The 25905-nt window shown below is 38.7% G+C and overlaps 3 protein-coding genes across 3 annotated transcripts; 2 read left to right on the plus strand and 1 right to left on the minus strand.

Annotated features, from left to right (window-relative positions):
* Positions 1–10845: 10845 nt before the first annotated feature.
* LOC112276006 (large ribosomal subunit protein uL6x) lies at positions 10846–12095 on the plus strand. The gene is made up of 2 exons (XM_024506918.3): positions 10846–11140; positions 11496–12095. Exons 1-2 carry the CDS (start codon positions 10973–10975, stop codon positions 11640–11642), a joined length of 315 nt encoding a protein of 104 aa, XP_024362686.1. The 5' UTR covers positions 10846–10972; the 3' UTR covers positions 11643–12095.
* Positions 12096–14288: 2193 nt separating this feature from the next.
* On the plus strand, positions 14289–16735 carry LOC112275991 (putative vacuolar membrane protein YML018C). The gene is made up of 3 exons (XM_024506895.3): positions 14289–15115; positions 15495–15912; positions 16235–16735. Exons 1-3 carry the CDS (start codon positions 14594–14596, stop codon positions 16510–16512), a joined length of 1218 nt encoding a protein of 405 aa, XP_024362663.1. The 5' UTR covers positions 14289–14593; the 3' UTR covers positions 16513–16735.
* Positions 16736–16833: 98 nt separating this feature from the next.
* LOC112275999 (uncharacterized) lies at positions 16834–18578 on the minus strand. The gene is made up of 5 exons (XM_024506906.3): positions 18305–18578; positions 18092–18187; positions 17765–17868; positions 17479–17615; positions 16834–17267 (listed from the first exon to the last, which is right to left on the minus strand). The coding sequence occupies exons 1-5, from the start codon at positions 18362–18364 to the stop codon at positions 17176–17178; spliced, it is 489 nt and encodes a 162-aa protein (XP_024362674.1). The 5' UTR covers positions 18365–18578; the 3' UTR covers positions 16834–17175.
* Between the last annotated feature and the right edge of the window lie 7327 nt (positions 18579–25905).

The raw sequence follows: 25905 nt of genomic DNA on the forward strand, positions 1-25905 counted from the left end.
ATAAAATCTCTCAATACCTTATTCATCCCATTCATCATATGCGCAACTGAGTTGGTCGCGCCTTGAGGAAGAGTGCACATTCTAACCAATCCAAGCGGTGTCCTCATCGTTGTCATATCTCTACTTCCTTCGACAAGTTAAAATTGATCATAACCTGAATACAAGTCACCCATTGAATAGATCGCCCTTCCAGCAAACGCCTCAGTAAATTCATCCACAATAGGTCCAATTCCTGCATTCCTGATAGTTACTGCATTCCCCTGTTGCATATCTTGAATAAACCATAGTGACCCATTCTTCTTAGGTACCGTAAACCATCGACTAGAATACGGCGCAAATGAAGGTTCCAATATTTTCATCTTTATCTTTTCTTTTAATAGTTCAACCAATTTAGGTAAATGTGCCCTCTGTACTGGAATCGGTCTTAGATTCCAAGGTACATGTGGTACAGTGAAGATAACCATAGGTGTTATAATATTTGGATCCACACACCTAATTTCATGAGATTCGAAGGCAAACGATCTACCTTGTTTAGTCAACATCTTTTTGAAGCAAGTAATTTCCTCCGGTAATAAAGAACCATCAGAACCAATCTTCAATTCTTCAAAAGTCTCTTTAGTAAACTGATGTCCAATACTCATTGGATCTCTTAAACTTGCTTCTTTTGATGCTTCTCCCATTTGTTCTTTAGAATCTTCTGGTAATGGTCCGGCAACAAGCTTTATCTTCTTATCTGCCGTTTTATATCTCGTCTCTACAGTGACTTCTGATGCTTGAAAAGATTCAAGTATGGTATAAACCTCTCTTGAATGAATCTCAACAATCTTATCATTATCCCCTAACCCAATAGATGTAATCAATTCCAATCAATCTTCCAGTCCATTTTCTTCATAAACACCTAAAATCCTCTCATCATCTTGCAATGTACCTAACTTGCGTAATTGTCCTTCAATATCATATAATCTTTTTCTTTCTTTTCTTTTAAAATCATCAACTTTCTTATACATAATATTTCCATTCTCCAATATACCAATAAAACTCGCATCAAAGGCACCTTCATCTCGCGAGAGTACCTCCTCTTTTGTACCTCCATAATCTCGCTTTATAGTGGTACCTCCCCAAAATCATTAAATCCTTCAACAATCTTTGGCAATGGTTTCTCCCTCAATCTATCTTGATTCCGTTCATGGTTAGGAGGTACTGTTAGAAATTGTACAGCTTTCCTTCCATCCTCGCTACGTACCCTTGCTTAGGAGAACCATCATCCAGTATTTTTGTTTCCATCCGTGTTGCCATAATATAAGGTTGTCCTAAAATCAATGGATAAGACGTTGTATCTTGAACAAAGAAATGTTGCTCCGTCGCAACATCCCCAATCCGAATTTTGATATCTGGACAAGCTCCATATAATTCACCCCGTGTGTTATTAGCCGCTCGAATTGCCCATCCATGTTCCATATCAATTGGCCATTTTTGCTTCTTATAAAGATCTTTAGACATAAGATTTATTTTAGAACCATGGTCGACTAAAGCAACTATTGGTTCTTCTATATCTCCTACTTTCACCAATACCTTAGTAGTTGCCCTTGCCCAATGCTTCCGAGTATAATGGCTCAAAGTTTCCATTTCTTTCTCACTAGAATTTTCAAAACGTACTCGTTGATTATACTCATTCTTTTCATTTGTTGGTTTCTTGTAACCAATATCAACCTCTTCTTCTTCTTTATATATTCTTGCATCAATAGCATGACTCATTTCAGTTTCACCCATTAATTGCCTCTTTCGCTTAATGCTGTCAATGATAACATCATGAAACTCCTTCTTTGCAATTTTCAAGACTTCTTTCAATGTGAATTCCACCTTAGCGTTTAATATACGTTCTTCCAACACCCCTTTCAAATTTGTTGCCGCTTCAATGTCAGAAAGTAGCTATAAGCAATTGATTTGCCCTTATCTTTTGTCTCCTTTGTTTTTTCTCCCAATGATGTTGAGGTATCCTTTACAGGCAATTCTTGTGAAGCTGCCTCCCGAGCCTTGTCTCCTGGAATTTTCTTCTTAGAAGAATTTCCTTCTCTAGTATCATCAAAATTCCCTTGTCTCTTTTCTTTCATTAAAGCTTCATGTTGGCTCTTAGCAATATATGTATGAACTGAAAGAGACTCAACAGAATCCTCCCAACTTGTTCTACCTCGTATTGTAGCTGCAGTCCTCAATAACGCTTCTCGAGGTAATTTCCCTTCTTGCATTGTAGAAACGACAGAAGTCCAAAATTCACTAGTTTCTGTACTTCCACCAATTTCATCATCTACTCTAGCACCATAACTTGCACTTTCTCGTGCTGCTATTTCATGCTCTTTTAGGTAATCTTGAACGAATTCTCTCATTCTTCCCTTGCCAAAATTGATTTGAAGAAGATCCTCTCTATTTTTCAATGCTATCTTTCCATCTTTCCAGCAAATAATTCCCTGCCGTATTATATTATTAAATTCATTGCAATCTTTTCTAGTGTGTGAAGCATCATCACACCAAATGCATCTTTGTACATATCCTTGTTTTGAAACATTCTTCGAATTTTTTGTAGAAGTATTCTCTTCAAGTCTTGCCAATTTGATTTGAAGATCTCGCATTCCTCGTATAATTTCTTCCATTCCCATATCTGCTTTCTTTGATAAGGTTGTCGAAGGTTGAACTGTAGGCATTGTTGGTGGTGTTGTACGTACTAGAGCTTTGGGTACTTGTACTATTTTTGGAATATTGCTCCTATCCTTCCTCCTTTCTTTTTTTGTAAGCAATCCCACCGCATCTTCAACGTTCTTCCACTTCGTTGTCAATCCTTCATCTTCTTCTTTGTCTTCAAGAAGGAGTTCTAATTTCTCTTGCAATTCTCTATTAGCAGCTTGAAAAAATAGATCAACATTGTTCAGCTCCAATGTCAATTTTTCTACCTTCGACAATTGAGAGTACTGCCTCTCAAATTCTCTTAGTAGCTTTGTTGCTTGCAAATTCTTATTGGGCCGTTCAATCCATTCCAGAAATAGCTTCTTAGTAACGCGATCAGCATCTTCCAAGAAATATTTGTCTTTCAATGCATGTGAAAAAACCGCCCATGAATTCCCATAACGATCAGTAGTCGATGTAATATGGTCTGTTATCTCCGATATCGTAGCAACTCCAAATAATTCAACCATTTTCTTCTCAGCAATTTGATTTAATTCCATTTCATGAACATAACATCTTAAATACCTTGAAATATTCCTTCCATCAAATTGATCAATTTTATTGACCACTGCTTGCAATGCTTTGGTTGCCAAAGCTTCCTTTCGATCATTGCTTTGTTGTAGCTGCATTGACAATGAGAAGGCTTGAAACATACTAGCAATAGATGGATCCATGTGCATACCTTGTCCTTTAGAAGAATCCTTACCAGAAACTTCTCCCAAAAATCCTTCAAAATTTTTATTTTCGTTTTCTATAAAATAAAGATAAAATCAACCGAAATCCAATACCTTCTACCTCAAGCTTTCACGTCGGGTTCACCACTTATGTCGTATTACGTGCTTTCCTGCTCGAGAACGTGCCGGGCGTCTGGCTGTAGAAGGTAGTATGGAGATTCGCCAATATTCAAGCAGTTTATCGGTTATTGACTGTTAGAATATAAATGACTACAAGAATACACCGTAAATCTATACGGATGCCCTTCGACTGCTCGCCGAAGTCCTTTTTGTCCTAGCCGGTAGGTCTCTAAACGTTACAGAGAACCCCGAACAACCCAAACTGTTAATCTTCGATACTGCTTTGTACTTACAATCCTGTATCCACTGACTGTCTTGTTAGATTAACCCAAAAAATTTCATTCACTTCGCATACTCAATCCTATAAACACCCTTTTAATTCTTCAATCTCAGACGTAACTCGATTTCATAAAACAGTCAAGAGTAATCAAACCCACTTCATTAAAAATCCCGATTCACCATTACAACACTGACTTCAGCAACGATTGCCTCAGTCTTCCCAAAACCCTATGAAGAAAAAATAACCCAATTCTCTGTCTTCTTTCCTGCGCCCGAAGCATGAAGCTCCTCTCTCCGATCTTCAAAAAAAACCTCTAAGGAAACGAACTAGTAACCTTGAAAAAAAGCTTGAAGCTAGCTCTTCGATCCAAAAAAACCCCGATCTGAAAAAAAAAAAAAAAAAAAAACCCCCAAAAACTTATTCTCCCCCTAACCTTATCCTCTGAATTTCTTCAATCTTCCATCTTGGATCCGGAATTGGCTCCCACCGTCAGAGCTTAGATTCGAAATTGGCTCCCGTCGTCAGAGCTTTCTCCTCCGATTTTACCTTTAAGAGATCCATTTACCAAAAACAACGTTCCCTGAAACGGCACAAAGAATAGGGCAGCCTGAAACAGAATCGAAACCCCGTACTCGGGTCCACATTGAGTCGCCCGACCAATTCAGGTCTCATATTGGGTAAGATGCCCGTAGTAACCTGGATGTTCGCATAATTGGGTCCAATTGGTCCTTTGCGTCAGACTGGCTGAGGCCCGTAGTAAGACCTAGATTTTCCCGTAATTAGACTGCATTGGATTGCCCGACCAATGCAGGTCTCATATTGGGTAAGAGGACCCGGATTGGATTCTTGAAATTGGATACAATTGGATCTTCGAACCAAGCTCACCCGTCGTGTGAATTGGTCCTTTTTCTTCCTACTGACTCCCGTTATTAGAATCAAACGGAGCATTTCAGTATGCCCCGGCTGACTGTAATGGGGTGACTGAACCTGGCCACTCAGTATTTGCAATGGAGTTGGTCGTTGCTCCCAATATTCGAGGTAACTGAACATTAATAAAAGTCCACTTTCTTTATATTTTCACGGTATACTCGTGTTACAACTCGACAACGTGGTTCTTCATCTCGGGGTCGCCTTCGTGAACTAGTTGGTTGAGATAATCTGATTGGCATAGTATCTATCTCTTGGCTATCCATATCAGAAGACCAAACTGTGGCTACTGAAAAAATTCTATTTTATCTTGGAAAAAATAACTACATCAACTACGAATTTTGGTGGTGCTCTCCTCCTTTCTTATATTCTTGGATGAGCAAGCTTCAAAAAAAAGCTATTGTCGAACCAGCTTAGGTTTATGAGGATGTTGTTGATGAAACTCCTGTACCTTTTGCGGCGCATTGGTGAGATTTTCAGCTGGCTCCCACGTTCGCTCATTAATGTCGTAGCCGCACTAATGAACAAGATACTCCAACTTGCCCCACCTTCACCGAGAATCCAGCACCTTTTCAACCTCGTATTCCTCGTGGTTCTCGATCTCAATACTAGGTGGCGGACATTGCACTCTTCCAGGAAAAGACGACTCTCGATAAAGCTCCAACAAAGAAACATGAAAGACTAGATGTACCTTCATAGAAGCCGGTAATTCTAGACGGTATGCCATTGGATTGATTTGCTTTTGGATGATAAATGGTCCCAATCTTCTATAGTCCAACTTATCACATGGTCGCATGGTCTTGATATTCCGTCGAAGAAGCCATGCTTTATCTCCAATTTTGAAAGTAGGTGCTTGATTCCAAAATCTATCTACAGACGCCTTGTAGGATTCTTGAGCAGATTGTAATTGAAGCTTCAACGTATTATGAAGCTCTGATAGTTGTTTCGCAAATCCTTCAGCTGCTGGATTGTTATTTGTTGATGGACTCAATAAATCAAGCTTTGGATGATACCCATAGTTGGAAAAGAATGGTGTGTATTGAGTCGACGCATGGAGGGTGTTGTTATATGCAAACTCGGCTAGCGGCAAATATGTGGTCCAATCGTCTTGCTGATAGTTGATGCTGCATTATAAGTATTGTTCCAAGACTTGGTTGACCCGTTCCGTTTGACCATCAGTTTGAGGATGAAAAGCTGAAGAAAGCTTGATATCCACCTTCAGTATCTCAAAGAGAGATCTCCAAAACTTTGATATGAACTGGGTTCCTCGATCTGATACGATATCATCTGGTAGTCCATGATATCGATACACATTATCGAGAAAAAGCCTTGCTGTGACTTCACTGGACGATGTCTTCTTGCAAGGAACGAAGTGTACCATTTTTGTAAGCCGATCTACCACAACAAAGATGCTGTCAAATGAGTTCGATGATGGCAGGTCCGTGATGAAGTCCATAGAAATTGAAGACCATGGTCGATGTAGAATCGGTAATGGCTGTAGGAGTCCATAAGGGCGATGCCGAGGATTCTTGGATCTTGAACAGATGTCGCAGGAGAGGACAAAATCTTTCACATCCTTCCACATTTGAGGCCACCAAAAATCTCGAGAAATAAGCTCCAAGGTCTTGTTGAATCCAAAATGTCCCGCAGCTGGAAAATCGTGGCGAGATTGAAGAACTCGGAGTCATGCTGGTCCTTTTAGGATATATAATCGCTCTTCAAAGTATAAAAGATCTCCCTCCACCTTGAACTTGTCGTCATTGGCACGCTGCTTAATATCAATGGCTACTGAATCTTCAATGGTTACGACACGTACCTGATTCAGGAAGTCAGCATCAATTGGCATAATAGTAGCGCAAAGCTGAAATTGCTGTGGCTTCAACAATGTCGTACATTGTTGCTCAAACGCTGCTTCTCCAGCCTTTGGTACAAGATACGATCTCCTCGATAAGGCATCAGATAGTCCTTGCTGCTTTCCAGGTCGATAAGTGATAATAAAATCGAACCAAAATAGCAACATACTCCATCGAGCTTGACGTCGATTTAAAACTCGAGCCAACATGAAATACTCCAAATTCGTGTGATCTGTGTATATGGTCATTGGATGTGTAGCTCCTTCAAGAAAGTGACGCCATTCTTGGAAAGAATCCACTATAGCAAGAAGTTTCTTATCGTGGATCTCATAATTGATTTCAGCAGCAGAGAACTTTCGAGAATAGAATGCAACCGGATGGAGCTTCTTGTCTTCTCCCATTTGTGAAAGTACAGCTCCCAAAGCAAAATCCGAATCATCAGTTTCTAAATAGAAGGCCTTTGTAAAGTCTAGATGTACCAAGATTGGAGCTGTAGTAAATGCGGTCCTCAGGTTTTGAAACGCCTTCTCTGCTAGAGGTACCCATTCCAGCTTATCCTTGCATGTCAACCGAGTGAGAGGAGCAGCAACTTGAGAGTAATTCTTGATAAAGATCCAATAGAAGTTGGCAAAACCAAGAAAGCATTGTACGTCTCTAACCATCTTCGGAACCTCCCAGGACACGATTGCTTCCACCTTCTTGGGGTCCAACTTCAAGCCTTCCGTAGTGGCAACAAATCCCAGAAACTCCATCTCTATTTGGTGAAATAAACACTTCTCCAACTTGGCATATAGTCCTCGCTCGCGTAGTTTCTTCAATACCAAACGAACGTGTTTTTCATGCTCTTCCTCATTTTTGGAGAATATCAAAATATCATCTAAATAGATGACAACAAAATCGTCAAGGTACTCTCGGAAAATGTCATTCATCATATGTTGAAAGACCGCTGGAGCATTGGTAAGACCAAAGGGCATGACATTATATTCAAAATGGCCATACCTTGTACGGAACGCTGTCTTCCACTCATCTCCTTCCTTGATTTTTACGAGGTTGTAAGCTCCCCTTAGATCAATTTTTGTAAAGATCCTTGCACGTCCAAGTTGTACTAAGAGACCAGAAATCAAGGGTAACGAATAATGATTCTTCTTTGTTACCTTGTTGAAGCCTCGATAGTCCACGCACATCCACAATGAGCCATCTTTCTTCTTCACAAATAAGATGGGTGCTCCAGCTGACGATTTTGAATGACGGATGAAGTTTTTGGCTAGATTCTTGTCGATGTACTTCCGCAACTCCGCCAATTCCATCTGCAATAGATTGTAGATTGGGCCAAAAGGTAGTTGTGCTCCTTCCTGTAAGTCTATGGCACAATCATATGGTTTGTGTCTCGGTAGCATGTCGGCATTTTTCTTTTGAAACACGTCTTTAAAATCCTTATATTGCTCCGGTATACTTGCTGTCGAGATCTTCTCCCCGGTAGTTGGAGCCGCATAAATGACAAACGGTGTGTCTCCCTTGGACAATCTTATAAACGCCATTGCTCCAATAAATAAAGATTTCTCTATTCGGGGTTTTCTACTAGGCTTGCTCTTGGGTGGTTTTGTGGAAAAGGTCATCTTCCGCAACTTCCAATCTATGGATGGGTTATGCTTTTCCAACCAAGAAAGACCAAGAATAACAGGATTTGATGGGGTTCTAATAATATTAAAAATAATATGACTACTATGGTCCTTAAACGTCACTTCTATAGGTTCTGATTCATGGGTGACACTACCAAACAATAAAGGTCGTCCATTTATGACCTCAACGTGAACAGGTTTGGATTTTTGTACTAAAGGGATCTTATGACGCTTTGCAAATTCTTCATCTAAGAAACAAGCAGATACTCCTGAATCTAATAATGCTAAGGTTCTCAATTTCTAAGGGCCAATAAGCAAAGGGATTGTAAAACAAAGGGCAGGTTGAACGGAAAGAAAGGAACCTAGTTATTGTTGCGATATTTCACTGTCCAGCCGCATCGTTCCTATTGTGGCTGGGCATCCTCGTTTTCCTGAATAAACACACCCCTAGTCTTGATAATACATCGATTTTGCTTTTTGGGGCAGTTTCCAACTTTGTGGCCTTCTTCACCGCAATACAAGCATAGACCTTCCTCCATACGCCGCTTTTTTTCTTCTAGAGTAAGAGATTTGACACGTATCGCATCAATTTGCATGTCTTCTACCTCTGAATGTGAATTCACGTTGCTTGCCGATATAGTTGGGGTGTGGCGAACCGTATGTTGTCTTGAATGTTGGTCTTGGCGACGTTGGAATACGCGGTTATCGCACTTCACAGCTTAGCTAATAGCTTCGTTGAGCGTTTGCGGATCAGGAAGAGTTAACAGCAAATCCTTCACATCGTCCCTTAAACCCCAATAGAATTGACTCATCAATGCTTCTTCGTCCCAATTGATGTCGCATGCTAATTACCTGAAGTCCGATGCATAGACTGATGTAGAACGTATCCCTTGTCGTAGTGACCGGATCTTTGTTGTAGCCCATCGAACCTTGTCGTGTTCACCAAATGCTTTCGCAAATACCTCCAAAAAGGTTTCAAAGTTGTTTAGTATGGACGATCGTTTCTCGAACAAAAGAGCAAACCATGATAGAGCTTGTCCTGTAAGTAAGGTTCCAACAAGTCCAACACGTGACTCCTCAGTTGGATAGCGTTCGGGCTGTAAAACTGTTATCAACCTGATTTGGTTGACGAATCCTCGAAACTTGGAACGTGTACCATCGAACTTGTCCGGAAGGCTAACTCGGGGTTCCTTATGTTGTAGAACCAACGGTGCTTGTCGAACTAGCGGTGCTTGTCGAACCTGAAGTAAAGTTGCTTCTCCAAGTATAGAAGTTTGAGGTTGGTGCAACCTAGATTGTGCCATCCCAGATGCTCCATCATTATGAAGCCTTGCCACGACTCCTTCAATCTCTGTAGTTCTTTGCGATAATGTAGCGAGGGCATTCATGATAGCATCTAACTTGGACTCTGAACTTTCCGTCATACTAATGTCTTGGCCCCCGACTATTCTAAGAGAAGGACAGAAATGACTCTACAAGAAGACAATATTGGTTTAGAGGAAGGTACTCCGCAACCTCTAAAATGCCTTAAGAGCTTCAAGAAAAGGGGTAATCCACTCTCTCCAAGAAGAATAAGACTCCAATATTGTAACAAAAGAAGTATCAGTTTAGAGGAGGGTAATCCGCAACCTCTAAAGTGCTAGTACACTTCCAAGCAGAGGGATAATCCACACTCTAACAAAGAAGAAACTAGCTTTGATATCTGAGGTGAGTGAAGTCTCGACAAACTATCATGGACACAGAATACAAACTTGATATCTACTAAGAAGTTCAAGAAGAACTGGCAAGAACAAGATTAATCAGATGAATACAAGAACAACACCAGAGAGGTGAGCTAGAGCTCCAAGAGATGTGTTGTCGAGACTGAAGAACTCTTCAACCTCGATTTCAATATATACTCCTATTAAGGAAGCTTCTCAAGCAACTTCTACCAACTAGGAAGCTTTTAGAAGGTTCCAGAGACTTGCTTCTAGAAGGTTCTAGAAACTTATCTCTAGAAGGTTCTAAGGGCTATATCCCTAACATCTTCTACCAACTAAGAAGCTTCTAGAAGGTTCCAGAGACTCGCTTCTGGAAGGTTCTAGAAGCTTGTCTTTAGAAGGTTCTAGAAACTTGTCTCTAGAAGGTTCTAAGGACTATGTCCCTAACAGCTTGCTGTCAATGGATCCAATGCATTGGTTTGAGATTGATCTCCGTTAGTGTTATCCTTCCATGTTGTTGGCCTCCTCTCTTCTATGTGGTAGTGGTGTGGGTTGTAGCAATCCCTCGTGGTCTCGACAATTCAAGGCATGTGGGGCAGTCCCGGATTTGATGTTGGGTGTTAAGATAATATCGGCATCGGATAGGTAGGTAGTTATAGGTGATTAGGATTGTAGCTTTGGTTTGAGTTTGTTCATTGTGCATAGTGACGCCTCCGTCATAACCCATTCCACTAAACATGCATGTAGTAGAAGATATAACCTGCATTGGCTTTAGCAATCTAATGTTAAAAATTCTGGAATGCAAGCCCCTGTATACCATAATCTACCTTCCTCGAGTATGCTATTTCCTTGCTTTTCACGTCCTGCACTCACCATTTGTGGCAGTTTGAGGAATCCGGGTCGGCCAAGTCGGTCACAGCTAGCCGGGTTTCACACATTCATCTAAGAATTCATCTCACATTTATTCACGAAGACTTCTTGTGCCAGTTCGGAGGCGAGTGAAGGCAGGGGGTTGCAATTTGCAGCCCCTTTCTGCACTTCAGCTCACGCTTCACCCTGTTTGCATCCCCAGCGAGCAGCCATGAAGGTCATCTTGGTCGGGGATTCCATGGACCTACTCGAGGGGTTCAAGGTCAAAATCAAGGCCAGACGGTTGCGCGTCAGTGGCCCCCGCCGCATGCTCACTCGCAACCTCAAGCACCTCAACAACACAAGAATTGAGATTAGGAATTTCTTAGAGGAGAAGAAGGTATGCCTCACCCAGGGATGACTCATAATCACAGGTGCCCAAAGATGCGGCTTGAGCGCTTGATGATGTGTTGCGATTCGAGTTGGGGTATTAGGAGCACGTGATATTGAGTTTTAGGGTTATGGGGGATGGGTGAATAAGGTGGGTGCATGGGGTTACTGGCCGTGATGGTGGCTACGGTATCAGTATATTGTTCAGAGTCGTGATTGTGTTAAAGATAGTCAATAGTAGTGAAGTTTTAGGGACATTATCTCGAACTGTCTGATTGAGGGAATAGAATGTGAATCTTGTGTTGTGTATGACGATAATTAGAATTCTGAGGTGCAATTGTGTGTTGATGATTGCAAGTGCGTAGGGTGAAGCTGCTTCGAGGCGTGACAGGATAAAAGATGAAGTGTTGCTGGAATGCAACAACATTGAGTTACTGCCTCAATCATGCGCTTTGATCAACCAGGAGAAGTGGTGTGGTTTGTGTGCAGCAGTGTCACAACTTTTGAGCTGAACTGGGTTCAGGGTTCATGTCTGAGGATTGTTTTGGAAGTGGCGATGGATGTCTGTATAACGAGATTGTGCATGGTTTCAATAGAAGGTGGGTGGTTTGTTTCGTTGGTGGGCGGTTTGGTGCAGAAATACGACGTTAAGCAGAAGGACATCAGGAAGTTTTTGGATGGGCACAATGGATACTTGTGATTTTTAGCTCTTCGTGTTTCAATTCTGACAGCATTGTAAATATGTTTCCTTTTTGCGGGAGATTGATACGAAACTTGGTTTGTTTAGTATGAAAGTATTTTGGAATTGTTGGCTTTCTAGTTGACGAGACAGCCATGACTTTTGATGAAGTCAAGAAAATTGATTTAGTCCAACTTGATAGAATTTTGGTAAGTCTAGTGGAAAGACACTTGTAACAAAACTAGGAAACAACTTGATAACAAAGTTATATTGTTTTATGATAAAATATAGATTGGAAGTGAGAATTTTGAATGTTTATTAGTTGGAATCCAAGAATTCTAAAATATGGTGTAATAGTTCACAATAATTTTGAAACACATTGGAATATAGAAACGTATTGTGGTTTTATTTCTTGATTTTGTTCTTCATATGTACTCCTTTCATTGAGGATGTTAGGACAGAAGTTTTTGTATGTATTTATTATGACATCTAATCAAAATATTAAGTGCCATGTTTTGTGTCAAAAAATATCTATATATATATATATATATATGAATTAATGTTTAATATTAATATTTTTTTTAGTACTTGATAAGGTATATGTTTTTTTTGTCTACAATAAAGTAATGTCAAGAATATTTCTAAATAAAATATTAAATTAAAAAAATATGCTAATAAATTATACTTACTTTTATAAATAGTTATAAACATAAGAAAAAAAAATTAATACATATATATATTATATATTATATGGTTGAAGACATAAGAATATCAAGTAGAAAATATTATATTAAAAATATCATATTAATAGTTAAATATTTATTTTAAAAATAATATGTTGTATTTTAAAAAAACCATATGTTACATTTGATGTTTATAGATTTTATAGATTACACATATTTTATGTTTATAGATTATATGTATTTATTAAAATAAAATAAAAAAACATTGTACATATATGTGTGTATATTATTATTCATATATACTTGTGAATTTTAAAGTTTATTTATTAAATCTATTGGTTGCTATTTTACAATAGCATATCTATCATGCATTAATAAAAATCTTATAATAAAATTTGTTAAAATTTTCAATTTAAAAGATTTTGTTTTTATAAGCAAAGATAATCAAGAAATATATTGAATTTAATAAAATTTGCATACTTTGATGCAAACAAAATCTAGATGTAACCTAAAATTTTATCTTACTAGATAAAGGAGTCTTTATAACTTTTTATTTTAGTAATATTAATTTGAAAGTAATTACAATATGTATGTGTGTATATATATATATATATATACATATACAAGCATTGGAATCTCTTACTTTGCTCTAGATATAACATATTCTACTCGGTGTTTAAAGAGGTTTAAAGGTGGATAGATGTTTATTAATTTTTTAAAAAATAGTTATTTTATTTTATTTTATTTTTTGACTTTTTATACAGAATGATGTGGAAATAACATATAATAACAAGTCGTTTAAGTGTACTAAAGAGCAGTACAATTTAGATTTACATATAGATGGATATATATATATATATATATATATATATGGGTAAATATATCTCTTGCTTTATTTATAAAAAAACCATTTTTATATTTGCAAGATGTAAAACATAAATTTTATCATTTGATTATTTTTTAATAAAAAATATTTTGAGTATATCTGTGATATTTATTATTAGACAATAAGGGGACGTTTTGTTTGGATTTAGTTTGTGATAAAACAACATATAGTTGTCAATAAGAAAATATTGGTTTTTATAAATAAAGTCCTAAACGATTCATTTTTATCCTTAAGATTTATTAATTTTTACAGAAGAGATAAATATAATTAGAGTTTGTTCTGTTATAGTTTGAAAGAAAATTTGGTATCTAAAAATTCTAAGTTGATTTATGGAAGAAATTTTCTATATATATATATATATATAGCGAGAGAGAGAGAGAGAGAGAGAGAGAGAGAGAGAATTGTTAAAATTATCTAAGAATTATCTAAATCAATCCACGCATCCTAACCATAGTAAAAAATTCTCCATTCCTTCATATGTGTTGGTTGAAAACCATTGAAAAAAAATGATTGGATTAGCAACTAATGATGATGAGTGGGTCAATTTAGTAAATAAATGGGTCAATTTTACAATTCATTTTATTTATTTATTTCTCTACCTATCCATTTTAAAACTTTTCTAAAAATGCTACTCATCTGATTTAACGCCGAACCGAACAGAGTATGATCGTGAGTGATATTCAACCATTGCCTATTCAACAGTTTAGATTTTCGATGATGAGATAAGCTACCCCATCACTGCGCTGTCACAAAGACCCCTCTCGCCGTCTCGGTCAGAGAGCCGATCAGATTTACCGTGCCCCTGGTATCTGTCACGGTGAACCTTTTACCAACGCTCCCGGGGAAGAGCGAGCGAGGGCATTGAGAGAGAGAGGGGGAGGAATCAGGTCGCACCCAACTCCAGAAAATCATTTGCAATCCACCTGAACGGGGGTTGTTAATGCGAGGATTCTGGGAATTCTGCAATAACTGTACCGCCCAGATGAGTTGAATAATTTCAATTGACCTCGGTTGTCGTGCAGCTTCGTGTCGAAGCTGTCGTCGTGGCGAGCACTCCACGTGATTCTCGCGTTTCCGGCTTGCTGCGATGGATTTGTGAAAGGTGGAATTGGTGTTGGGGTGGTTTGGTGGGTTGCGGTGCTTCAGAGGGGCGATTGGTTTTTATGGCTGAAGTGGGTTAGAGGGACTCCGAGCCGTCGGGGAGCAGTGGCAGCCATGGAGAAGCAATGGCGATGGATGCTTGGCATGCTATACGTCGTTGCCGTGGCTGTCATCTGGATTGTCGCCAGCTTCGTTGTACAGTCCGTTGTGGGTGCCGGCGTGTCGCCGCTTCACATCGCTTATATCTGTAATTCTTTGTTTGTTGTGTACTTGCCGATTGTGGAAGGGGGGAGGGTGTTTCGGGCATGGCTTGAGAGAAGGTCAGTGGGGCGGGACCAACGTGAGGAGAGTGGGAGTAAAGCTGGCGCGGACAAGGAAACCGTGCATCTGCTGGAGGATCCGGCGGTTGGTGCAGTTGTAGCGATTGAGAGTGAGGAGCTCGGACACGTTAACCCTAATCATGTTGCCAACCAGCAGGAAGCTGTGGAGGCTGAAATTTCTTTGGAAGCCTCGCAGGAAGTAACGAACCGGGAGTGGAGCAGACGAGAAATTGCGCAAGTGAGCCTGCTTATTTGCCCCTTATGGTTCCTCGCCCAGTTCACGTTCAACCTGTCGTTGAGATATACATCTGTGACGGTAAGTCTTCTCAGCGATCTTCTCGTATCTCTCTGTTTACATTTATCTTTGTATCACATTCTAGTGCCATAGTGTTCTAGTTATGAGGTGATGATCACATGTTTCTGAAAGTATCAGTCCACATCTGGATTTTCATTTCATTTTATTATTTATCATTTTTGCAATATAAGTCTAGTTAGCAAGGAGTATTTCGCATCGAATTAGATTGTGGATGATATGAACACTCACAGAATGTTTTTGAGGTACGAAGCACATCAATTTGGTTTTGATTTGATAATCATGAGAGGTGAGACGGGATCAGCTTCCTGCTCTCGAGATTCTTAGACGCTCCGTCGGATACGAATTGAAATCTTACGATTATTGTGTTCTTGTCCTGCAGTCGAATACTATCTTGAGCAGTGCATCCAGCTTGTTCACATTTCTGCTTTCATTGGCACTATTAAACGAGCAGTTTAAGTGGTCGAAACTGGTTAGTGTTCTTTTGTGCATGGTCGGGACCGTAATAGTGACCCTGACTGATTCCACCAAAGTTGGAGGTTCATTTTGGAAAGCAGGGTGGGGTGATGTTCTATGCTTGTTCTCTGCTTTTGTGTATGCCCTTTACAGCACCCTTTTAAGGAGGCGATTACCTGATGAAGAGGCTGGAGAAGGGAAAGCCAGTACGGCCCTATTTTTTGGCTATCTAGGCCTTTTCAATGCTCTTTTACTTGGACCTGTAGTACTTATCCTCCACTTCATCGGTGTGGAGAGATTCGATGGACTTACCCTTTCTCAGCTTGGCCTCATCATTGGAAAAGGTCAGATTAAATCACTTGATTTCTCATTGTTTAGTGGATTTCACGGTCCCAAATTGGATGAATATCCTTACAGCCAGAGCATCATGTTGCTCCGAATTGAAGACTCTAGATCAGCGGGCTGTGAATATGAACATCTAGAAGGATACAGGAACTTTTCAACTGGGCGCTTTGATAGAAGCCTTCTGAAATCGGGTTGGTTAGCTAGTAGTGTTCATAGACGTCTTTTTTTTTTTTTTTTTTTTTTTTTTTTGGTTTTTTTGAAGGATCTTCCCATCCAGTTTGAGTTCTGATGCACCTCGTTAATTTGGATTTTCTTATGCAGGGCTACTGGACAACGTGTTGAGCGATTACCTTTGGGCTAAGGCTGTCTTACTGACGACGCCAACAGCGGCAACCGCTGGCCTCACCATTCAAGTCCCCATTGCAGGTGTAGTGGATTCAGTGCGTGGAAAGACTCCATCTCCTCTTAGTGTTTTGGGTGCAGCTGCGGTTCTGGTAGGGTTTTTCGGAATCAATTCGCCTGCTACAGGGTGTTGCGACTCCCCTGAAGAGGAAGATTTGGATCATGTGAAGCAAAGCACAAATGTCACCACTGTCTAAAAGTTGTTAAGATGTTACTTGTAACATACTAGAGGTAGTTTCCCATTCTTTGATCTCAATCTGGTAGACAACCGAGACTAAGTGTACATCTATAATTTTCTCTTTTTTCAGGGAATTTTTATGGATTTCCTTAGTCTTTGAAGTTACTTTCTATAAGAGACATAGCTCTGAATTATCGCCGACTTGGGGTCCTCACGAAATTTGAATTACGGTTGATACCAAATATTGGGGTTCAATGCTGCTGGATGCAAAAAGTTAATATTTAACTGTTGCATTACAGAGTTAACAATAGCTGCAAACATTGATGCATGTACATTGAGGTTCAGTCATTAGACCAAAGTTTTATTCATGCTTACAGCAACTGCACCAACAGTACTCTCAATGGTGTCTTTGACAAAACTGCAACGACAGAGTCCAATCGCATTAAATCAACAACCAAATAATTTTGAGATGTGGCTTATAAAGCTCGACAGTGCAATGAAATACAAGCCTACAAACCATTCTGCAAGGACCGCCTCATTCTACAATAATCAGCTTCAAGATTTAGGTCGGAGGTCAGAGCCATGTTCTCCTCTAACTAACATGTTGACCTCCTCCGCCTTACCGCGTCCACCAGTATGTCAAAAGTCTGGACGAGAGACGTAAACTAATCAAATCCCCACCTCAATTCAAAAGCTGCGGAAGCCCAGGCTTTCCTTCCACTGTACCGATAGTCCTCTCTAAAACCACCTCTTTGGATGTGTCCTTCAACCCAGCTGCAATGAAACCACAACTTCGATGAGATACGAGCGCTGATATATACTTCAACAAGAATCGTTTCAGCTGAAGGGGCAGCAACTATTAGATTATTAAAAGGAAAAAGTAGAAAATGGCTATTCGAAACATGAAACGTCCGATACCTATGATGAAATCTTTTATGAAGTGAATCCAATTAGTATACAGGAGAACTGAGGGTAGGGTAAAAACCTATAGTAGGTCGTGGTTTCCGTCTTTCGAGCAATATTGCAGGACGCGGTATGATGCTGCCTGATGCTGAACCTCCAGTTGAAACTCGAACCTTAGTTCCGTCCTCCAAGAATCTATAAGCAACTCGGCAGGGAGCACTGTGGTCGCAGCATTCCCAGCAGCAAAATTTTGTCAATGCTATTGCAATTGAACAGCCGTTGAGACAGGCCTATACCAACTACAATAACTTAAATGTGAAACCGTTCTCAAAAGTTCATTAATATTATTGCATAATATGGATACTTACCCATTGACAGGGTCGACCAACTGCACATTAGAGACGTGCAAGGGAGCCTCCATGGTTATGATCCCCCCAGGGTTTCCTTCTGTCCTTTTGATATGTTTTTTAACCTGACAGAAGAAAATGTGATAAAATTATGAGCTATTGTCGCGTCCTTCGTGTCGTGAAATTCTCAACCTTTTACTTACGATATTTCATGAAAAAAATTCTGGCCGAATTTCAACAACAGACAAAACACCCTAAGAAACATTTAGAGTTCCCTTTTACGGCCGCATGCTCTCTGACATTGAAACTCGATTAACAAACCAGAAGCACCGCTGGAGAAGAGTTTACCAGATTCCGTCCTTCGACAATGACGCGATTCTGAGAGCGAATCACTTTCATGACAGTCCCCGTGAGCCCTGCATCCTTTCCTGCCATGAGCATCACCTACGCCACAACAAAATTCCTCCGAATCAGAAAACTTTTCTCAACATGTAGAGCTCCGTATTGAAAACTACAAAACGACCACGTGTCCGCAAAACTGGTGCAGAACGAATGATCCACCTTGTCGCCGCGGAGAATTTTCCATTGCTTAAACACTTTCACCGCCGCCTTGTAACCCATTTTGCAAAAATCCCCTAACCCGACTCAATGAGATGGTTCCGCTGATACGAAAACCCTAGATTTCAATCCCCCCAACCGATCAATACATTCCACGGCACGAAATTTTCCTCAGCCTCTGCTGCTAACCACGATTAGAAGGCATGACCAAGCACCGCTAAGGCACGAAGCATCAAGCACTCCTCTAATTCCTAATTCAACTTGAAGCCATCGAACAAACAGGAAACACAGAGGAATTCAATACGTCCGGCGAAACCCTAAATCAAAGGCACTGAGTAATTCGTCCATATTCTCGTCGAAGTGTTATTTGGGTGATACCCACCACCTTGTCGATATTCGTCAACAATTTCGCGTCCGTCTGTCAACTGAGCGAAAAGGCTCACGTACGCCAATATTCGTCGATGAAATCTCGTCGTTCAAGTATTTGGACGAGATATCCTCGTTTGCCACATTCGTCGACATTTGCAACTGTTTCCTTCCTCCCTCCAACTCCGCTTGCTTCGATTGAAGCTTGTGGTGTCGAGAGCGGTGTTAAGACATTCTGAAAGCTGTGAGTAAAGCGAAAACCTTCCTCTCTTTCGATTGGAAGGGTTGTGAAACACAGTGTTCGAGGATCGTGTACTTTGGTTTAAGGCAAGGGAGGAGTTTGGGATTGAGGAATGGATATTATGCCATATCAGCGATTTCCTGCCGCGTGCATACTCGAATACGAGAGACGTTCTGATGCATCGACGACGCCAGTACCATTACTGCCCTGCAGCGGATTGAGTTTGCGGAGGTATGAAATTGGCCATAGACACCGCAGAAGTTGAGGCGAATTCATCAGTACTCAACGATGGGTTTCTCACGAACCGTGTAGACTTAAGTCTGACAGCCATCGATTAGGACATAGAGATGTGGTTACCTCGTGATTGTAATGCTAGTGACGGTGTTGGAACGTGTTTCTTGTTTCTCTCTCATTCTCCAGTTGGGCATCAGTGCCATGTCTTCACAAGTCTTGGTTCCTTTTTCTTTTCCTTTTCCGCTTGTGGATATCAAGATATTGAAGCGTGCGCGTGCTACTGAGAATTTACCGGAGACGCTAATTTCACCAAATGAAAGCGTTACTTTATCCCTGAAGTTGAAGAACCGACTTGAATATTGTTGCTACAACGCCAGTAGTAGTGTTCGAAACCTGAGATTTAAATGCGGTGCTCCTCCCTTCAATAGCACTCAACGTGTTGATAGTGTTTCAGGAATGGATAGAGTTCTGGACGTAGGCTTAAGGGATAAAAGACGAAGATGTGGGGTTTGACTCCAGATGCGAGTGCCACTGTATTGAACTCCACCTATTTGCGACGTTCATGGGAGACCAAACCCAAAATATCACTAGCCTAGATTTGTAAGCTTTGATTCTACGATTGTAGTATGGGATTTTATTCTTCTTGCAATGGACATGGGTGGTTTTGATTTGTCAGGTCGTTGATGAGGTTTTCACTAAGTGACTTTCCATCTGCATTGAGAAGTACGCACCCATTACGTTGTGCACCAAGGGCCAAGTGGAAGCTACTTGTTAGCCTTTGAGGCGTTTTTGAGGGTTTTGGTGTAGTGTATCCGCGATTACATTGGATATCATGTAGGGAAAATTTCAAAAATCCCCCTGCATATTGTTGAAATATCAAGAATACCCTTGTATTCTTGATAATCGCAAAACTGCCCCTCATACCCCAGATAATATCTAACCTACTCCTGACCTTGCAAAGTGGGCCCTTTAGCGCGTGCTGCGCACACTTTGGTGCGACACTGCACCTGTTTGCTTGCAAGGTCTCGATTTCTTCGTCGACGGTGCCACTACTCACTGCTTGCGATGCTCTCCATGCTCGTTGATAACCTCTTGATATCCATATCATTTCCATGGGGCAGAACAATAGAGTCCAAGTCTATGTTGCTCCAAGCATACAATTTTAGTGTAACAAAACTTTTTAGCAATACAACATAGAACAGGATCTGTTGGCCACTGAATCTGCTCGCCACTCAGATATCTAGCCGCCAAAATTTGTTCACCAAAATATCTAGCCGCCAAAATTTGTTCACCAAAATATCTAGCCGACGATGCAATTACCCGCTGCGGTTGCTCCCCACGCTGCTCGTTGCTTGCCGCTTGCCACTCACCACTCACCTAGTCGCTGGCCACATAATTGTCCGCTGCAGCAATGAATATTTAGGTTGTTGTGGTTTTCCACACTCATTGGCGCAGCCTCTTCTGATGATAGGTTCTTTCCCTCGCACGCTTTGATTGATCATGGTGATTGATAATGGTTCAATTTGTGGCTGTTTTTTTTTGGTTGTTTTTCTCTTGTTTTATTTTGCCTTGCTTGGACACACTTGCAAATCTTTGTTATCATCGCCACTCTACACCCTCCGCCTAGTCGCCTATCCCGAGACCCTGATTCTTCTTCTTCCATGTGCCGTTAGACATTAAGAGAGAGAGCAAGAAAGCAATCAACATCGACGAAAGCCCACACATGATGATGATACTGATGATGATACAAGCAAGCAAGCAAGTGGCCGCCTATTGAATCTTACAGTAGCAATCTCTTACCACGAAGATCCATCCGTATTTATGTGGTGAAGAGTGGCGTATTTAGTAGGAGTCCAACTCTTATTTTACGTGCCTTTCACCCCCGACGATGGCGAGCTGCAATCGCTACAAACCAATTCACAGCTTCTTGCGTTCCTTCAAACCATATAAATCAATCACAAGCAATTGCCAAAGCTCCACTTGTTTCTTTCAAACCAAGACACAACAACTGAGTACCTATTGTGGCTCATGAATCTTAAAATTGTTCACAATTAGATGCTCTCGTGATAGGCACCAACTTTCGAAGGTAGAGGCAGGAGTAAAGGTGAGCATATGTAAAGACTAACTAGGCATTTAAGTGATTCGCAATTGTGTTTGAGAAGGAAAAGCAATGACACAAAAGCAGTGTGGGAAGCCCAACATGAAGCTCTGACAACTTGGAAGCACGGTGGTGTGCGGAACAAAGATTGGAAAAGGTGGCAACTTGAAGTTTTCATTCCGTCGCAGCGCATATTCCAAATATTTCACTGGTGGTGAAGCTCCCCAGCTTTCACTCTCAAGAATGCGCCTGCCCACGACATTCACGACGTGAGCAGTGAGCAGCGTTGAATGTTCATTCTAGATGAAGCATTTCAGAGATGGTATTTTGATTAGTGAAAGTATCTGATTGATATTCAGGTGGACAAACCTATAAAAAGTACTGTGGCAACGCAAGGTCAATGGGGAGGGCCCGGAGGATATGACTTCTACGATGGCTCAGGCGATGTTGTAGAGATCACGGTGAAATATGACGATGAATGCATGCATTTGTACAAATCAAATACAAGCAAAATGGTGTTTGATTCTCAAGTGCTTCTCACGGTGAAGGAGGGGAAGGAGAAGAAGCCAAGGTAAATGAAATTAGATCAATATCACTAAATTGCTTTATCAAATCTTGAGCTCCAAGTTCTATTAAAATTCGCAAAGAGCTTCAAGTCTTGTGATGGACAGTGTCCGATGGTGGACATAATTTGTCATATTTTGGCTCAAATTCCCGAAGGCCACTAAAAACCTACAACAAACAAGATTGATGACGGTGCCTAATGTTGCATACTATTTGAAGCTCACCAATCGTGCTAGTGCAACTCTTCACTTTGCAGGTCCAATCGCTTGCTAGCAACGACTCCAACTTTAGAGATACCAGCTCGCACCTAGTCACCTCCTCCTTACTGTTGTTTGCACGATTGCAGGATGATACATGGTCCTCCAAAAAAACCATGCGATCAATGTTAATCGCCTCCCTTTAGGGCCGCCAATGCCCCGACTCCTCCGTACATCCAGGACTCAAATCCTAGTTGGTGGGATTCAATGGCTAGTTGAACTTACTGTAAACTCAATTGATATTTCATCCGTTTAAATTTTTAACATCATTGTATTTTTTTTTTTATAAGTTTGTTTTCTTGAGAACTTTTGGAGCAAAACTTATACTTCAAGATGTCACCTTCTTTAACAATTGGTGTTGTTTTTACTTCTAGTGACAAAGTAAAGAAAGTAATATCTTGTGATGTGATTAGCAAGCACTATATAATGGCTATTATGAAGTACCACAACAACAATTGCAAATAAAGGTTGCATGCATAACAATTGCAATCGGCATGTATAAGTGATTTGATCATTTAGAAATTTATCTATAAACACATGTATATTGGTACTAAACACTTATATAACTACCATGCCAACCTAAGTTGGATAGCAAGTAATATCAAAAAGAAATTGGAAGACACATTAGAATATAAAGCAATAGATATTTAACATAATCATAATGTCATAATATCCTATTTGATAGCATGACATAAAAGAAGAAGGCTATTTTTAAGCTAATTCACTCTTACGAAGATAGCTATATCAATCTTAAAGCATATTGTCACTAAATCAAGACAACAAATCTTAGAAATTATGCAAAATCAAGGATTGATGAAAAAAATTGCTTTCTTCAATTATTCGTTGCTTATAATTAAGTTTGCATGGCTTGTAATATTATCAACTTATCATTAGCATCAACAATATGTATTTGTAAGAAAAATATTGTGGAGTACTCCTAATTGCTATAACAATCAATATAGAGGAGCAACTATTTTCTATTGCACTTGCTATTATTAATGTTGAAAATGATGAAAATTGATTGTGGTTCTTACAAAAGCTAATTACAATTCTTATATCAGGTCTACTTAACAACAAACTTTCAAAGTTTATTTTTTTATCTAATCAACAAAAAGGTCTTATTGATGCTATCAAATATGGATTTCCTATATGGAACTAAATATTTTGTATGCATCTTTTAATTGATAACTTACAATAGTAATTTAAAAATCTATTGCTTACATAACATCTTTGAACAATAGTATAAGCAACAATTATTTTTGGTTTTAACATCAAAACATAAAAAATTTGGATTATAACTAAAGAAGATGTTGAATACTTGATGAACATTAGACCACAATATTGGGCATTATCACAGTTTGACAAAAATTGATTTCGCTACATAACATCAAATATTGCAAAATCTTTCAATTCTTGGTTCTTAAAAGCATGTTGTCATATTACATGTTGTCTTGTTTGGAATTGCCAAAACACCTGACTGCAGAAGGTGCAGTTTTATTTTATAAGTATTTAAGAAATCCTAATAGGTTTCACCCATATTAGAAGAATTCAATTCGAATTTAAATTCAAAAGTGCTTAAAGTCAATACAAAGTACTCAAAAACATTCTTCTTAGTAACTTCAACTATACACAAACTCCAATTGTCTTATTACTTTTATAATTAGATAATTTTGATTTCTCTTTATAAGTCTTAATATTAGTCAGTGAGCTTCAGTAAGCTATAATTTCTAATTTAATCATTTACTTGATGTAAAATTTTGTATACAAATTCCACTATAAGTCTTTTATATGCTTTGAAAAATTCAACTTAATTTAACTTATAAAATTTAAGAAAATATCCAAAGAATTGCACTGATGTAACTTAATTACTATTCTAAAAGTTAATACACATGTTCAAAGAGTGATTTCTCCTTTTTGTACTATTAGCTTTAGTTCAAAATTAGTATATAGCTTGATCTTTAAGTCTTTTAAAACTATGCCAAATTTCATCTTGTTTTAATTAATAGATCTTTAGATATCATAGAAATCCTACCCAAATTGCCAACTTTTGATATCCTCTAGTACTAAAAATCAGATATCTTTCAATTATACTTTTAGATTAATATAAAATTTTACACACACTTAGCACATCTAATCAATTAGTCACTTTCAAATTTTGAAGTATAGATGTGACACTAATTGCATGAACTAGCCAAGAGTTTTAGCTCTAATCATATTGAATAAATCCAAAGTGACCAATATAAACCTTGATTTTGAACAAAATTTGCAAAGTCATCTCAAATCTTATGAAAACAAGCCTTATACTTTTATAATGAACTTTAAGCTAGCTCTCCAATTCAAATTTTTGATATCCAAATTGTCTCATATTTTGCTTCAAGCGGCCATATTAGTGGCTAGAGGTCTAATTTCTATAGATGGTCAACTATAAGATATCAATCCAACTTATCTTAGGGACTTTTTAGCCTGATCCTATCTTCAACTTAATCTTAGTATCAATAATACTAATTATTTATCTCTTCTATCTTATTTTTATTAATTTTTGGCCTTTTTAGGGCAATAAAAGAATTTCTATAGCTTAAAAGCTAAAATTACTAATCAACTTTTAATCTATTAGGTATTAAGAGAAGAAAATAAATCAAGAGGATTTTATAAAAGCCATGTTTAAATGTCTTAAATAACTATCAAATCAAGATGATTAGTGTTATGGACATACATGTGTAAATCAATGATTACCTATATGATCAGATAAAAATAGATAAAAATAAGTTAATTCTATAATATCTTCTATAGAAGCTTACTAATAGCTTCATTGATGCTTCTTTGACTTTATAGGTGTCTATAATTGATTTTTTAGGTTAAAAATGAGGTCAACAAGTTGGCCATGTGCCACACATGTTGGTAGTTTGAAAAACAAGCTAACTATGTAGTCCACATATAGAAAACTTGCCTTGTAAGCTAACGCATGTGTCTTGCAAAGTCAACACATATTAGAAGTCCTATACAATATTGCCATATAGCTCCTAGTTAGATAGTATATATAGAAGCAAGAGTGAAGCCTCATTCACTCTTATCAACTCCTTTCTTACTTCTAATCTAGACTTAAGAGTTTTTAATTTTCTTATTATTTGGCAATAGCCATTCTAGTTTTTTTTTAATATATATACTATTTTATTATTATTTTTCACTTTTTTTTAATATAGACTTTTTAAATTTATGCATCTTCTTTTAGTTCATGTCTTTGATACATTGAAAAGAATACACTTATAATATTAAAGCTTTATCTTCTCTTGATTAAGAATGGATTATTCTTTTTTCTTGACAAAACATAAGCATATTAGAAGTTGTGGATTATCCTCTTCTAAACTAATATTGTTCTTAATATCTTTTTTGTTCTCAAGTCTCCTCTTCTACTTGTCTTGAGCAATATTAGATATTTATTTTTTAAGTATTATCATGGCAAAGCTTGTTGAAATGAAGAGTGCAATGGCACAAATATAAGAGCAATTAAGGAAGTTACTGCTTACAATGCATCAACTTAGATGACCACCACAAGAAATAATAAAAATGGTAGAAAGTAAAGATATAGATACAATTCAAGCTGCTTCAACATCTGCACTCAATAATACCTCTTTTTCTTATGGTGGAACATCCTTTTGATACTAGAGAACCAAAAGTTGCTTTGCCTGAGAAGTTTGATGGCATAAGATCCAAGTTTTGAAGATTTATCAATCAAGTCCAACTTGTGATTAAACTTCAACCTCAAAGCTATTCAACTCCAAAATCATAAGTTAGATTCATTGGTACACTTCTTTCAAGTTCAACATTATTGTAGTTTTCATCTTTT

This window comes from Physcomitrium patens, chromosome 2 (genome assembly GCF_059467195.1).
Source record: "Physcomitrium patens ecotype Gransden chromosome 2, ASM5946719v1, whole genome shotgun sequence".
Taxonomy (NCBI): domain Eukaryota; kingdom Viridiplantae; phylum Streptophyta; class Bryopsida; order Funariales; family Funariaceae; genus Physcomitrium; species Physcomitrium patens.

Bases quoted from the DNA above. Each gene is read 5' to 3' on its own strand.
- LOC112276006 (XM_024506918.3), top strand. From the start codon at position 10,973: ATGAAGGTCATCTTGGTCGGGGATTCCATGGACCTACTCGAGGGGTTC. The intron at 11,141-11,495 runs GTATGCCTCACC...GCAAGTGCGTAG, and splicing joins ATTTCTTAGAGGAGAAGAAG to GGTGAAGCTGCTTCGAGGCG.
- LOC112275991 (XM_024506895.3), top strand. From the start codon at position 14,594: ATGGAGAAGCAATGGCGATGGATGCTTGGCATGCTATACGTCGTTGCC. The intron at 15,116-15,494 runs GTAAGTCTTCTC...CTTGTCCTGCAG, and splicing joins TGAGATATACATCTGTGACG to TCGAATACTATCTTGAGCAG. The intron at 15,913-16,234 runs GTCAGATTAAAT...TTTCTTATGCAG, and splicing joins TGGCCTCATCATTGGAAAAG to GGCTACTGGACAACGTGTTG.
- LOC112275999 (XM_024506906.3), bottom strand. From the start codon at position 18,364: ATGGGTTACAAGGCGGCGGTGAAAGTGTTTAAGCAATGGAAAATTCTC. The intron at 17,616-17,764 runs GTAAGTATCCAT...CTGCGACCACAG, and splicing joins TTGGTCGACCCTGTCAATGG to TGCTCCCTGCCGAGTTGCTT. The intron at 17,268-17,478 runs GTTTTTACCCTA...GTTTCATTGCAG, and splicing joins GAAACCACGACCTACTATAG to CTGGGTTGAAGGACACATCC.